This window comes from Syngnathoides biaculeatus, chromosome 15, assembly GCF_019802595.1.
Source record: "Syngnathoides biaculeatus isolate LvHL_M chromosome 15, ASM1980259v1, whole genome shotgun sequence".
Lineage (NCBI taxonomy): Eukaryota > Metazoa > Chordata > Actinopteri > Syngnathiformes > Syngnathidae > Syngnathoides > Syngnathoides biaculeatus.
In genome coordinates this window covers 169,987-183,667 of record NC_084654.1, presented here as the reverse complement: position 1 = coordinate 183,667, position 13,681 = coordinate 169,987, and the positions used below count along the sequence as shown (strand labels likewise).

At 44.8% G+C, this 13,681-nt stretch overlaps 1 protein-coding gene across 10 annotated transcripts in view; it reads right to left on the bottom strand.

Annotated features, from left to right (window-relative positions):
- Positions 1-13,681, bottom strand: part of ak7b (adenylate kinase 7b) — a 170,402-nt gene that overhangs the window by 103,664 nt on the left and 53,057 nt on the right. For 9 of the 10 annotated variants that reach the window (XR_009798358.1, XM_061843135.1, XM_061843129.1 and 6 more), the window contains 2 exons: positions 9,790-9,878; positions 5,298-5,388 (listed from right to left, as the gene is read on the bottom strand). The exons of the other annotated variant lie outside the window; for it this stretch is intronic. Coding sequence is in view for 8 of the 9 variants with exons in the window: in XM_061843135.1 (XP_061699119.1) it covers positions 5,298-5,388; positions 9,790-9,878 (180 nt within the window). In the remaining variant the exon portion in view is untranslated. The remainder of the gene's footprint in view (positions 1-5,297; positions 5,389-9,789; positions 9,879-13,681) is intronic. 10 annotated transcript variants of the gene reach the window in all.

Genomic DNA, 13,681 nt, shown 5'->3' with positions numbered 1-13,681 from the left:
TTGCTGGATATTGCTTGAACACTTAGGAGGATGGATTCAGTCTTCATACTTTTCGCCGACTGATCAAGGTTCCGGTGGCGTGTCCGCCGATCACGGGTTCGGCAGCGCGTCCGCTGATCACGGCTTCGGTGCCCGATCCGCCAATCACGGCTTCGTTGCCCCATCCGCCAATCACGGCATCGGCCCTGCGTCCGCCGATCACGGCACGGTAGCTCATAGTGGCGCCGAGCCAGGCCGCTTTACACAATGTTTATAGGCATGTCAGTGGCCCTTTAAAGATCTAAACAATGCAACCCTATGGGGGCACAAGGCAGTGCAATCTGTAAGATGATCCCAAGCCCGGATAAATGGAGAGAGTTGCGTCAGGAAGGGCATCCGGCATAACACTGTGCCAAACAAATATGAGCGTTCATCTAAAGGATACCATACCGGATTAGTGGTGGCCTGGGCTAACAATGCCCACCCCTGGTACCGTTAAACTCCAGGGTATCATTGGAATTTCAGCTACTGTGGGTCGAAGACAAGGAAGAGGAGGAAAGCAGATTCATCGGCAGAAGAAGAAGAGGAATGCAAAGAGCCTTCAACTGTGTGTTGGTACTTTGATTGTTGGGACTATGACAGGAAAAGCTCAGGAGTTGGTTGACATGATGATTAGTAGGAGAAAGGTTCATATATTGTGCATCCAAAAGGGCAGGTGGAAATGGAGCAAAGCTAGAAGTTTAGGAGCATGGTCATAATAGTTTTACCATGGAGTAGATGGGAGAAATGTAGTAGGTTTGGCTGGCTAAGAATGTCTTGGAGGTGAAAAGGGTATCAGATCGACTGATGAGGCTGAAATATAAAATTGACGGTATTATGTATAATGTGATAAGCAGCTATGCCCCACAGGTAGCATGTGAACTGGAGTTGAAAGAGAAATTTTTGAAGGAACAAGATGAAGTAGTTCTGAGCATCCCAGATAGAGAGAGAGTTGTGATTGGTGGAGATTGTAATGGACATGTTGGTGAAGGAAAAAGGGAGGGTGAAGAAGTGATGGGTAGGTACGGCATCCAGGAAAGGAACTTTGAGGGACAGATGGTGATGGACCTTGAAAAACAGATGGAAATGGCAGGAGTCAACACTTTTTTCAGGAAGAGGCAGGAACATAGAGTGACCTACAAAAGCGGAGGTAGAAGGACGCAGGTGGATTATATTCTGTGCAGATGATGTAATCTGAAGGTTACTGACAGTGAAATAGTGGTAGGGGAGAGTGTAGCTCGACAGCATAGTTATGGTGGAGTGTAGGATTACTCTGGTTGTGGGTAGGAAGCTTTAGAAGGCAAAGGTAGAGCAGAGAATCATGTGGCGGAAGCTGAGAAAGGAAGAATGTTGTGCAACCTTTTGGAAAGAAGTGAGACAGGCTCTCGATGGACAGTAGGAATTTCCGGAAGACTGGACTACTACAGCCAAGGTGATCGGAGAGACAGGCAGGAGAGTACTTGATGTGTCTTCTGGTAGGAAAGGGGAGAAGGAGACTTGGTGGAACCCCAAAATACAGGAAGTTATACAAGGAAAGAGATTAGCGAAGAAGAAGTGGGGCACTGAGAGGACTGAGGTGAGGCAGAAGGAATACATTGAGATGTAGGGCAAAGGTAAAAGTGGGGAAGGCTAAACAAGAGGCATATGACGACGAACATCAGATTGGACACGAAAGACGGAAAAAAGGAACCTGGCCAGACAGAGTGATAGAGATGGGAAGGATGTGCAACAGGTAAGAGTGATTAAGGATAGAGATGAAAATGTGTTGACTGGTGCCAGTAGTGTGCTAAATAGATGAAAAAAAGTTGATGAATGAAGAAAATGAGAGAGAAGGAAGAGCAGAAGAGGCAAATGTGAAGCACCAGGAAGTGGCAATGATTAGTAAGGGAAAAGTTAGAAAGGCACTAAAGAGGATGAAAAATGGAAAGACAGTTTGTCCTGATGACATACCTGTGGCGGTATGGAAGCAAATTGGAGAGGTGGCTGTGGAGTTTTTGACCAACTTATTCAACAGAATACTCGTGGGCGAAAAGATGCCATAAGAATAGAGAAAAAGTGTGCTAGTTCCCATTTTTAAGAACCAAGATAATGTGCAGAGCTGTGGGAACTATAGAGGAATAAAGTTGATGAAGTTATGGGAATGAGTAGTGGAGGCTAGACTAACAGTAATACTACTAACTAAGTACTAACACTAATAAACTAACTTCATGTCTAGAAAGAGTACCACAGATGCATTATTTGCCTTGAAGATGTTAGTGAAAAAGTATAGAGAAGGTCAGAAGGAGCTACAATGTGTCTTTGTTGATCTAGAGAAACCCTAGGACAGAGTATCAAGGGAGGAACTGTGGTACTGCATGTGTAAGTCTGGTGTGGTGGAAAAATATGTCAGAATAATACAGGACAGTTATGAGGGCTGCAAAAGAGTGGTTGGGTGTGCCGTAGGTGTGACAGAAGAATTTAAGGTGGAGGTGGGACTGCATCAGGGATCAGCTATGAGTCCCTTCCTGTTTGATGTGGTAATGGATAGGCTGACAGATGAGGTTAGACTGGAATCCCCTTGGACCATGATGTCCGCAGATAATATTGTGATATGCAGTGAAAGCAGGGAGCAGGTGGAAGAACAATTAGAAATATGGAGACATGCACTGGAAAGGACAGGAATGAAGATTAGCCGAAGTAAAACAGAAAATATGCATATGAATGAGAGGGGTGGAGGGGGAAGAGTGAGGCTCCAGGAAGAAGAGATTGTGAGGGTGGACGACTTCAAATAGTTGGGGAAATTAATCCAGAGCAATGGTGAGTTTGGTTAGGAAGTGAAGAAATAGGTCCAAGCAGATTGGAACAGCTGGCGGAAAGTGTCTGTTGTGTTATGTGACAGAAGAGTCTTTGCAACGATGAAGGACAAAGTTTATAAAACAGTGGTGAGGCAAGCCATGATGTATGGATGAGAGACGGTGGCTCTGAAGAGACAACAGTAGGTGGCAGAAATGAAGATGTTGAGGTTCTCGCTAGGAGTGAGCAGGTTGGATAGGATTAGCAATGAACGCATTAGAGGGACAACCAAAGTTGGATGCTCTGGAGACAAGGTTCGAGAGAGCAGACTTCGATGGTTTGAACATGTCCAGTGGTGAGAGAGTGTGTATATTGGTAGAAGGGTGCTGTGGATGGAGCTGCTAGGCAAATGAGCAAGAGGAAGATCAAAGAGAAGGTTGATGGATATTGTGAGAGAAGACATGAAGGCAGTTGGTGGTAGAGAGGACGATTCAGGAGATAGGCTTAGATTGAAAAAAATGACACGCCGTGGCGACCCCTAACGGGACAAGCCGAAAGGAAAAGAAGATTAAGGATCTAAACCTTTCTCAGTTAAATAGAGAAAATCTTGATGTTCCTTTAACCATCAGAATTATGTAACGCATTAAAAAAAGCAGGACAGGCCCCTGGCCCAGACAGAATCCCTGTTGAGTTCGTTAAATATTTTTGGTCTTGCACCATTTTTTTTTTTTTTAACCACAGTCAAGGAAATAAATGATAATGGTCAGATTAGTTGCCATAAGAACACAGCTTCAATGTAGTTATTGCTATAGCCATGTAAAGACCCCACTCGTGGCTCCTTTTCATCCCTTATCACTGATTAATATACAATATTTTCACAACCATAAGTCGCGCTTAAAAGTCCCGAGTTTTCTCCAAAATAGATGAGGTGACATATCTGTGCATTAGTTCCAAAATCTGGAAATCTTGTCTGAATTCGATGAGCTCTCCGCTTGACTGACTGGGAGCATTTCCTGCTGACAAGCTGCTTAGATAAAGCAAAGGCAGATGTGACTGAGGACAGCATGCAGACGTTAAAGGCTGTGAATGTAAAAGAGGATGCTAAAGGGAAGCACCCCAGTAGGTATGTAGTGCCAGTATGGGAAATGTGCAAGACAACATCGGTTTGGCTAAGGATGCCCTAAAATAGCACCTACGAAGAGACACATACAAAGCACAGTTGAAACTGCAAGATATCAGTTACACAGAGGAACATGAGAATCAAGGAGCCGCGAGACAGTTCAAGATCAACAAACCCATGGTTTACTAGTGGAGGAAGCAGGAAAACGAGCTTTGCCAAGTCAAGAAGATGAAGCTGAGTTTCCTTGGAAACAAGGAAAGGTTGTCCAAGTTGGAAATCGAGTAATGGATTAATGATCAAAGAATAGCCAGGAGAAGCATTAGGGAACATGGCATGTTTGATGGAGAACTTTCCCAGCTGTTCATTTCGGAAACAGAAGATGAAGACTGATGGATTTGTGGATGAACAATGTCAAAAAATAATGTTAAATTGTTAAATACGACATTACAGTACAACTGAACTTACTGTTTACATTGTTAAATACTTTAATAATGTACAACGGAACTCAGTGTTGCTCCCTCTGCCTTTTTAAATACTGTGCATGCATACTACCATATGTCTTCAGAGAGCATATTGTAGCATCGCTCGGAGGCTGGAGGCATTTCCAGCATGCTTTGCGATGCTAGACACCTCAATCTCATTTGAAGTGCTGTTTGGTGTGGTGTGATGATTTTGGTTTGTCTGAGAAAAGGGTTAGCCTTTATTTCTGCTGGGAAAAATAAAAGTGCTATCGTCCTTCACTTGACTAGTGACCACCACAGTATTTAAGCTAGCGTATTGTAGCGTCACTAGGAGCGTGGAATCACACTCAGCATGCTTTGCAATGCTAAATAAATAGTGTTTGAGGTGTATGTTCCATCTCTCCAGCCATTTCCTGAGCTGATTATCCTCACAAGGGTCATGGGAGTGACGGAGCCATTCCCAGCTTTCATGAGACAGGAGGCATGGTAGACCCTCAACTGGTTGCCAGGCAATTGCAGGGCACATGGAGACAGACAACAGTCGTACTCACAATCACACCAAGGGGCAATTTAGAGTCTCCAATTGATGCATGTTTTTTCGATGTGGAGCAAAGTGTAGTGCCCGGAGAAAACCCACGGAGGCAAAGGGGGAACATGGAAACTCCAAATAGGCGGGGCCTGGGATTTGAATCCCGGTGTTCAGAACTGTGAGGCAAATGGTTTACAGTGCTACACCATGCTGCCCAAGGTGTATGTTCTGTAAATTATTTCATTGCCTTCATTTTGGTTCCTTTGTCGTCAGCCGATTGTGCTGTTCTGTATGCTATGACGTAATGATTTTGGTTTGGTGTGACACTGTGATTCTGCTTGGCGTGTTGACTTGTAACTTTTGATATACTGTATTATTTTAAGTGTGACATACATACCTTAACAATATCTTCCATGGTGTTGTTGGAATAGTCCACAGCTAACAAGTAATAGGGCTTGGGCTGATGCTCAATTATTTTTTGAATGACTCTATAATGAAACATACGAAAGTACAGTAAATAGTACACCAAACCACTTTAAAACTATTCAGCTACATTCTCATAGTATGGCTGCTTAAGTACAACTAAGGCCAGGATGTAAGTACTCTGGGCACGAGAGGGATCAATGTACAGTTGAGATTTCTTCTTCTTCTTTTCCTTTCAGCTTGTGGCGTTAGAGAGAGGCGTGAATTTTCCTTGCCAATACAGAGTAAAAGCCATCCATTTTGTCCGCCATGTACATGTATAACAACATGTACATTGTGCTTTGTGTGATGACGAGAGGGTAGCCTTCCACTGCCTTCGGGTGGGGTGCATTAAAGAAGAACCAGGAAGTGACAATTTTTGCAGATGCCTACAGTGGCGGGGTCCATTGTTTATACCTATTGTACTGGCAAGAAATTAGCTGTTCTTTTCCGTGTGCTAGCCAAAATGCTATATTGAATTGCTGGATTTTGCTCAAACACTTGGGAGGATGGATTCCCTCTTCACAAGTTTCCAAAAGACCCGATTCATTGTGTAAAATGGATTGCACAGGTGCAATGGACAAGAGCTTTTGTGTGTTTCAAATGACAGGCAGGTGTGTATAGAGCTATTAAAAAAATAGTTGGGGCGGGGGACTATTTTCTCTAACAGTTTATGGCATATGTTTCGTGTGAATTTAGAATACCATAATTTCTCAAAAATAATGCGCAAATATTTCCCGAAATGTGTTCTAAAAGTTGCTGTATGAAACTATGATAAGTCGATGACTTCAGATGGGTATCAAAAGAACGTGAGCTCAAACTAAGTAGTATGAGCAACATTGACACATAAAAAAAAGAAGAGCGCACACAATTGAAATGCCCACTTTTTTTAATGTGCCTATTATGCTCATTTGTAGTAATCCCCCCACCCCCACACCCACCGGCCACCAGTGTATGGCCCCCCCGGCATAATTACTTCACCCACCATGGCTCCTCCTGAGTACGCTACATACACGAGGCTTGTAAAACTTAGGAAATCGAACAATTATGGGCCAGTCATTTTAAATAATTCATCGTGTCGTTTGTCCTCCTCGTTTGTCTGTCGGGAAGTCTGTTTTAAGTGAAGAAGCAATCCGCATATTGTCTAAATATGGCTCGAAACGATATGTTAAATACTCCTGGTTGCTTCACTCGCTTTTGGGATGTTTTTTTCCTCAAAAAGTGCTTGAGCTTTAGAAGGGGCCTCAGAAAAAAAAAGTAATTAGTTATAGTTACTAGTTACTTGTTCCAAAAAGTAACTGCATTACTAATTGAGTTACTCCACTGTAAAAGTAACTACTTAACAGTACACCTAACTAGTGCGTTACTCCAAAACACACACACACACACACACACACACTCACATACAAGCCAGATGCATAGAGCAGGACAGCAAAATACAGGTACCTGCACAGAGGTTTGAATTTAGTGCAACTCATGTTTAGATTGGACTGAAAATGGCTTGTTAAATCTAACTCTTAACATGAATTCCTCTCTCCAAACATCTATCCACCCAACCCAATAGTCTCAATAATTTCAACCCTTAAACCAGTGGTTGTATCGTAGGAGAAGCAGCTTCTCAACCTTGAGGTCAGAGAGTCTGTTCCTCTTTGGTGTGAAGACAAACTTCTCCACACTTGACATGCACATTTTTACCTTTCACCTCAACGAGATTAAAGTAGTGTCTGAATCTCCATTTGGCAAATGCCGTCTTCCCTCCGGAGTCTGCGTGAGTCATCCTCACGTGCCAATTCTCGCTCTGCGCTGGAAACACCTACCACTACTACTATTTTGGTCATAATTCCACTAACTGTGTTTGGAGGAAGACGAATTATGAGTTCCATCTCAAGAGCACCAACCCTACTGTGAAGTATGGGGGTGGTAGCATCATGGTTTGGGGGTGTTTTTCTGCACAGTGGACAGCAACACTGCACTGTATTAAGGAGAGGATGACCACGGCCATATATTGTGAGATTTTGGAGAACAAGGTCTTTCGCTCAGTCAGAGCATTGAAGATGGGTCGTGGCTCAGTCTTTCAACATGACAATGACCCAAAGCACACAACCAGTAAAACCAAGGAGTGGTTAACCCACAATGATTTCCCCATCTTTTTTTCTTGGTGTAAAACTGAATTGTTGCTTGCAGAATATCTTTAGCAATGCATGTTGAAAGCTGAACGATGCTTCCAAACAGTTTTAAGGTTATTGTTATGAGTTCTCCTATTTTTAAAATATAGAATTATTTTTTTGTGCACTGCATTGTCTGTCTTGAATTGGTGATGTCATTATGCATTTCGCGCAGAGTATGGATTGCATGGATTAACTGACATTTACACAAGTACTAGTCTCTACTGGCCTAAAGTTGTATCAGTATATGTCATGACCAGAACACGGGGTTGCACCCAAATGCACAACCTGGGAGACCCAGCTGCGGTTCGGGAAACGTCTTTATTTAGTCCAGTGTCGAGAATCAAACAGGCAGTCCACGGGAGCAACAGTAATAAAGTCGGCAGGCATGAAAGGCAGGTCACAGACGGGGATATCATTGTGGGTTAAAAAAAAATGAAACAAAGTTGGATGCGAAATTTCAAATTTACAGTTCATGGTTGGCTTGGTTAGCAATGTATTTTTTTTGTTTGTTGACATTTTCATTGTAAGTTTAAAAAAATGCAAAATTGTTCTTAAAAATGTTCTGATGGGAATATGAATGCTGTAATTTGAATCTTTGAATGAGGCATATACAGTGAAGAAAATAAGTATTTGAACACCCTGCTATATTGCAAGTTCTCCCACTTAGAAATCATGGAGGTGTCTGAAATTTTCATCGTAGGTGCATGTCCACTGTGAGAGATATAATCTAAAAAGAAAAATCCAGAAACCACAATGTATGATATTTTTTTATGATTTATCTGTGTGATACAGCTGCAAATAAATATTTGAACACCCGTGAAAACCAATATTAATATTTGGTACAGTAGCTTTTGTTTGCAATTACAGAGGTCAAACATTTCCTGTAGTTGTTCACCAAGTTTGCACACACTGCAGGCGGGATTTTTGCCCACTCCTCCACACAGATCTTCTCTAGATCAGATGGGTTTCTGGGCTGTCGCTGAGAAACACGGAGTTTCAGCTCCCTCCAAAGATTTTCTATGGGGTTTAGGTCTGGGGACTGGCTAGGCCACTCAAGAAACTTGATATGCTTCTTATGGAGCCACTTCTTGGTTTTCCTAGTTGTGTGCTTTGGGTCATTGTCATGTTGAAAGACCCAGCCACGACCCATCTTCAATGCTCTGACTGAGGGAAAGAGGTTATTCCCAAAATCTCGCAATGCATGGCTGCGGTCATTCTCTCCTGAATACAGTGCAGTCGTCCTGTCGCATATGCTGAAAAACACGCCAAAAGCATGATGCTTCCACCCCCATGCTTCACAGTAGGGTTGGTGCTCTTGGGATGGAACTCATCATTCGTCTTCCTCCAAACACAGTTAGTGGAATTATGACCAAAAAGTTCCATTTTGGTCTCATCTGAAGACAAAACCTTCTCCCATGACTCCTCTGTATCATCCAAATGGTCATTGGCAAATTTAAGAAGGACCTTGACATGTGCTGGTTTAAGCATGGGAACCTTCCGTGCCATGCATAATTTGCATGATTGACGTCTTAGTGTCTCACCAACAGTCACCTTGGAAATGGTGGTCCCAGCTCTTTTCAAGTCATCAACCAAGTCCTGTCGTGTAGTCCTGGGCTGATTCCTCACCTTTCTAAGGATCATTGAGACCCCACAAGGTGATATCTTGCATGGGGCTCCACTCTGATTGAGATTGACCGTCATTTTAACTTCTTCCATTTTCTAATGATTGCTCCAACAGTGGACTTCTTTTCACCAAGCTGCTTGGCAATTTTTTCGTAGCCCTTTCAATCCATATGGAGTTCAACAATTATGTCTCTGGTGTCTTTGGACAGCTCTTTGGTCTTGGCCATGTTACAAGTTTGAATCTTAATGATTGTATGAGGTGTGAGGACAGGTGTCTTTATGCAGCTAACAGGTGCATCTGAGTCAGGATAATACATGGAGTGGAGGTGGACTTTTAAATACGGACTAACAGGTCAATACATATGTCTGATGTTTCTTACGGTGGTCAAAGGGGCCTTAGTGTGTTTGTTCGGACACGAAAAAAATTAGAGGACTGTTGAGTGTGATCCTGAATATAATAAGATAAGAAGATAGATTGATGGATGAATGGCAGGTGTAATTTCCAGGTGTCTCATTGAGTGTATCCAGCATGCTAGAAGATATTACATTAGGCTGAATGTAGCATACAGTGGATGTTGAGCCCATGAAAATGTCAAAAGGTAGGAAAGAAAGCATATTCAATGAACAGTGTCCAACCTTGCAAGATCACAGACGTGAATTGTGGGAACAATGTTGTTGCCCTCTCCAAAGACTGGTATTTCATTTTCTTCTCCCAGCCATGACATCTATGAAACCAGAATGGCAATAGGTTAGAAAAATAAACCATCAAAATACAAATTCTGAATTTCCTTCTGTATACAGTACACAATACATAGAATACAAAAGCATAATGTGACGGAATGTAACTATGTTATGTACATCATAGGTAGGAGTTCATAAGAAATAATTATCAAACAACATGACATAAGAAATATTTTAATGAAGTTCCCACAGCTCTGCACATCATCTTTGTTCTTAAAAATGAGAACTAGCACACTTTTCCTCCATTCTTATGGCATCTTTTTGCCCACGAGTATTATGTTGAATAAGTTGGTCAAAAAATCCACAGCCACCTCGCTAATTTGCTTCCATACCTCCACACGTATGTCATCAGAACAAACTGCCTTTCTATTTTTCATCCTCTCCACCACTCATTCCCATAACTTCATTGTGTGGCTTATCAACTTTATTCTTCTATAGAGCTCGTGCACATGACGTCACCATTTTCACCACGCCATTTTCCTGGTCAAAAAGACCTGCTGTTACAAGAGATCATTCTATGGAATACCAGCTGAAAAGACGAGTAAAGATTGATAGTTTTCGGCAATTAAACGTGATGGATGGTATCCAACCAAATACCTACGAGTGTGTAGCGATCACTTCATTTCAGATAGGAATTATTCTTCTCAATCTCAAATTCCCAAGAAGTATTTTTAATGCCAAGTTGGCTCATTTGAGAACAATATGTTTAAAAAAAAAAAAGACAGGCAGTTGGCTCCAACATACACGGAAGCGTGTTACGGCCACACATTAAACTTCGGTAAACCTCTCCCCGACGTTGTTTTTGTTTTTTTTAATATGCATTGTTCTCAAATGAGTCCAATGCCTATTTAAAAACAGAATATATATATATATATATATATATATATATATATATATATATATATCTGCCATTGCACCCTCCTGGACGGCAATGTGAAGCGGCTGGGGAACCGTTGCCACCTCCTGGACGGGAACGTGAGGAGGCCACGGTGCCATTGCCCCCTCCTGGACGGCAACATGAGGCGGCTGGGGAACCATCACCACCTCCTGGACGGGAACGTATGGGCGTGCCCGTCGCCGACAAAGCCGGAACGGGGAGCGACTGCGGGCTGGTCGCCGACGAAGCAGGAACGGGGAGTGACCGCGGGCCAGTCGCCGACGAAGCAGGAACGGGGAGCGACCGCGGGCCGTTCGCCGATCAAGCAGGAACGGGGAGCGACCACAGGCCGGTCGCCGACGAAGCAGGAACGGGGAGCGACCACGGGCCGGTCGCCGACGAAGCAGGAACGTGGAGCAACTGCGGGCCGGCCGCCGACGAAGCAGGAATGTGGAGCGACCGCGGGCCGGCCGCCGACGAAGCAGTAACGTGGAGCGACCGAGGACCGGTCGCCGACGAAGCAAGAGTGTGGAGCGACCACGGGCCGGTCGCCACTGATACTCCAGAGCACGGACGGAAAGCGGCTGAGGAGACGTTGCCACTTCCTGGACAGCAACGTGAGAAGGCGGCGACACCATCGCCATCACCACCTCCTTCTCCTGTACAGCAAAGTGAGGCGGCATCGGGTCGGTCCCCACTGCCACGTGAGCTTGCAGTGCATTCGTTGAAACAGCAACGTGGGCGTGGCACGGTGGCGAATCCGTTTCCAGGGCAACATGAACGAGCGTCGGCAGAGAGTCAGTCGAAACTGACACGTGAGCATGTCTCGGATCAGTTCCAACTCCCGCGTGAGCTCTGCTCGGAACAGCCAAAACCTCGACGTGGGAATGGCGAGGAAGCGGGTCAGTTTCCACAGCTACGTGCGCTTGGTGAGGTTGCGAGTCTGTTCCCACAGCGACGTGCACTTGGCAAGGTGGCGAGTCCGTTCCCACTGCAGCGTGCGCTTGGCGAGGGGGCGGGTCAGTTCCAACTGCCACGTGAACCTGCGTCAGCAGCGAGTCCGTCGCCGTTGCGACGTAAGCGTGGCTCGGCTGGTTCGCCAATCCTTGCCAGACCTGGGCCGTGAGAGCCGCCAATTCGGCGCTCTGCTGCTCTATCTCCGCCCGCATTTCGCGGCAGAACGCCTCGTGATTTGGCGGCTCCTCCTCCTTCTGGGCTGGAAGCTTCGCCACCAGCTGCGGGTCTGCCGGTTTCGCCGTTGCCGGTGAGGAGTGGGAGGATGATGTCTTAGTTGCCGCGCAGCGGGAGGCACCGGGGAGCGCCCGGCCGGGGCGTCTCCTCTGGCCGCAACGCGGAGGTCCCGTGTAGATGGCCAGGCGGGTTCCCTTATACGGATTGGTGTACTTAAACCTACCGGGCGAAGACGCTCGGGTGCTGGAAACGCGGGGAGGTGAAACAAACTGACTGGGATGAAAGATCGGACGAGCAGATTCATAATCCGAATAATCGGAGTCGTACTCCGGCAGCTGGTCATACAAATCACGGTCCTCCTCATATTCCGAAAAATCAGAGTCCAGAAGAATATGAGGAGCCGGACAGGTCGTGTTCGGGACGTATTCATACCTCGGTGGTGGAGCGTAAGACACGCAAGCGGAGGACGTCAGGGATCCTACCCGGATCGGACAGGCTTTGTCCTCCGGCCAACGGTCTACCTTCCGCCGGTCCCTGCTGGGTCCTGTGTTGGCCAGTTCAATCTGTCACGACCCATCAGAACGAGAATAGGAACCAAATGCAGGACTCTGAGAAACGTTTATTATATGCCGAGGTCGGGGATCGAGCAGGGACGTGGGCACCCACACAGCTCGTGCTGGAGCGGCAGGATCATGACAATTGGGAATGGAAAATTTTTGACATATTTGAATGAATGTAAGCATTCCATCATTTACATAAAGGTCACCTATTGATTTTATACCATTATTTGCCTATAATTTACAACCCCCAACTGCTCCTCCAGCTTTAAAAGTCGCATAATCCCATATGGGAGAAAAGCGTGAAAGTAAAGGAGTGTCCCCTGTATGTTTGTGTGATTTAAACCAGATTATCTACAGTGTTTTTCAAAAATGGATTCTTAGTCTGCCGTTTTAATACTCTATTCTCATCAGAATATAAATAATTCTTTAATAGAAGGTGTGGTACTGCCTGGTGGAAACCCAAACAGGCACAGGAGAACATGCAAACTCCACACAGGCGGCTCCGGGATTGAACCCTGGACCTCAGAACTGTGAGACCAACGCTTTCCAGCTGAGCCAACATGGCGCAGGTTGTTTTATGACTGATATTTTGTTCATAGAGACTTCTGCATATTTGTCTACCTCCCACGTGTCATTTCCACATTTAGTGATCCATTTGTTCTCCAGACAAGAATTGTCCTCACTGCATATAAGGTCCATCATCGACACTACTGATAAGTTGTAGTGGTTCCATTGCTTTGGGAGTGATTGCTCTAATGAGTAGCCCAATGTCTGCTTGGACTCAGGAAAACTTCACCTTCTTTAGGTGAGACCCACACTGAGGTATCTCTGGCATATATTACTTCGTCTTTCATTCTCTTGGTCTTTGTCTTTAGGTAATCTGCTGTATTCTGAAGGTTCTCATCAACGTGTTCAGCTGCTGTGAATGGTCCGCTTTGGTCCTTCAGTCTGTCCAAAATATTTAGTTTTCTGTTCTCACCGTACAGCAGATTAGCTTCCTTCTTACTAAGCCCAGCAGCTCTAAGATCCTGCTGGTTCCAGTCTGCAGTAATATTATCCATAATCTTGACCACTGGGCCGATTTTACGGAAATCACTTGAAGCATCTTTTTGGTGCAAGTCTTTTGTCAGCTTGAGTATATTGCCAAGAGATACAGTGT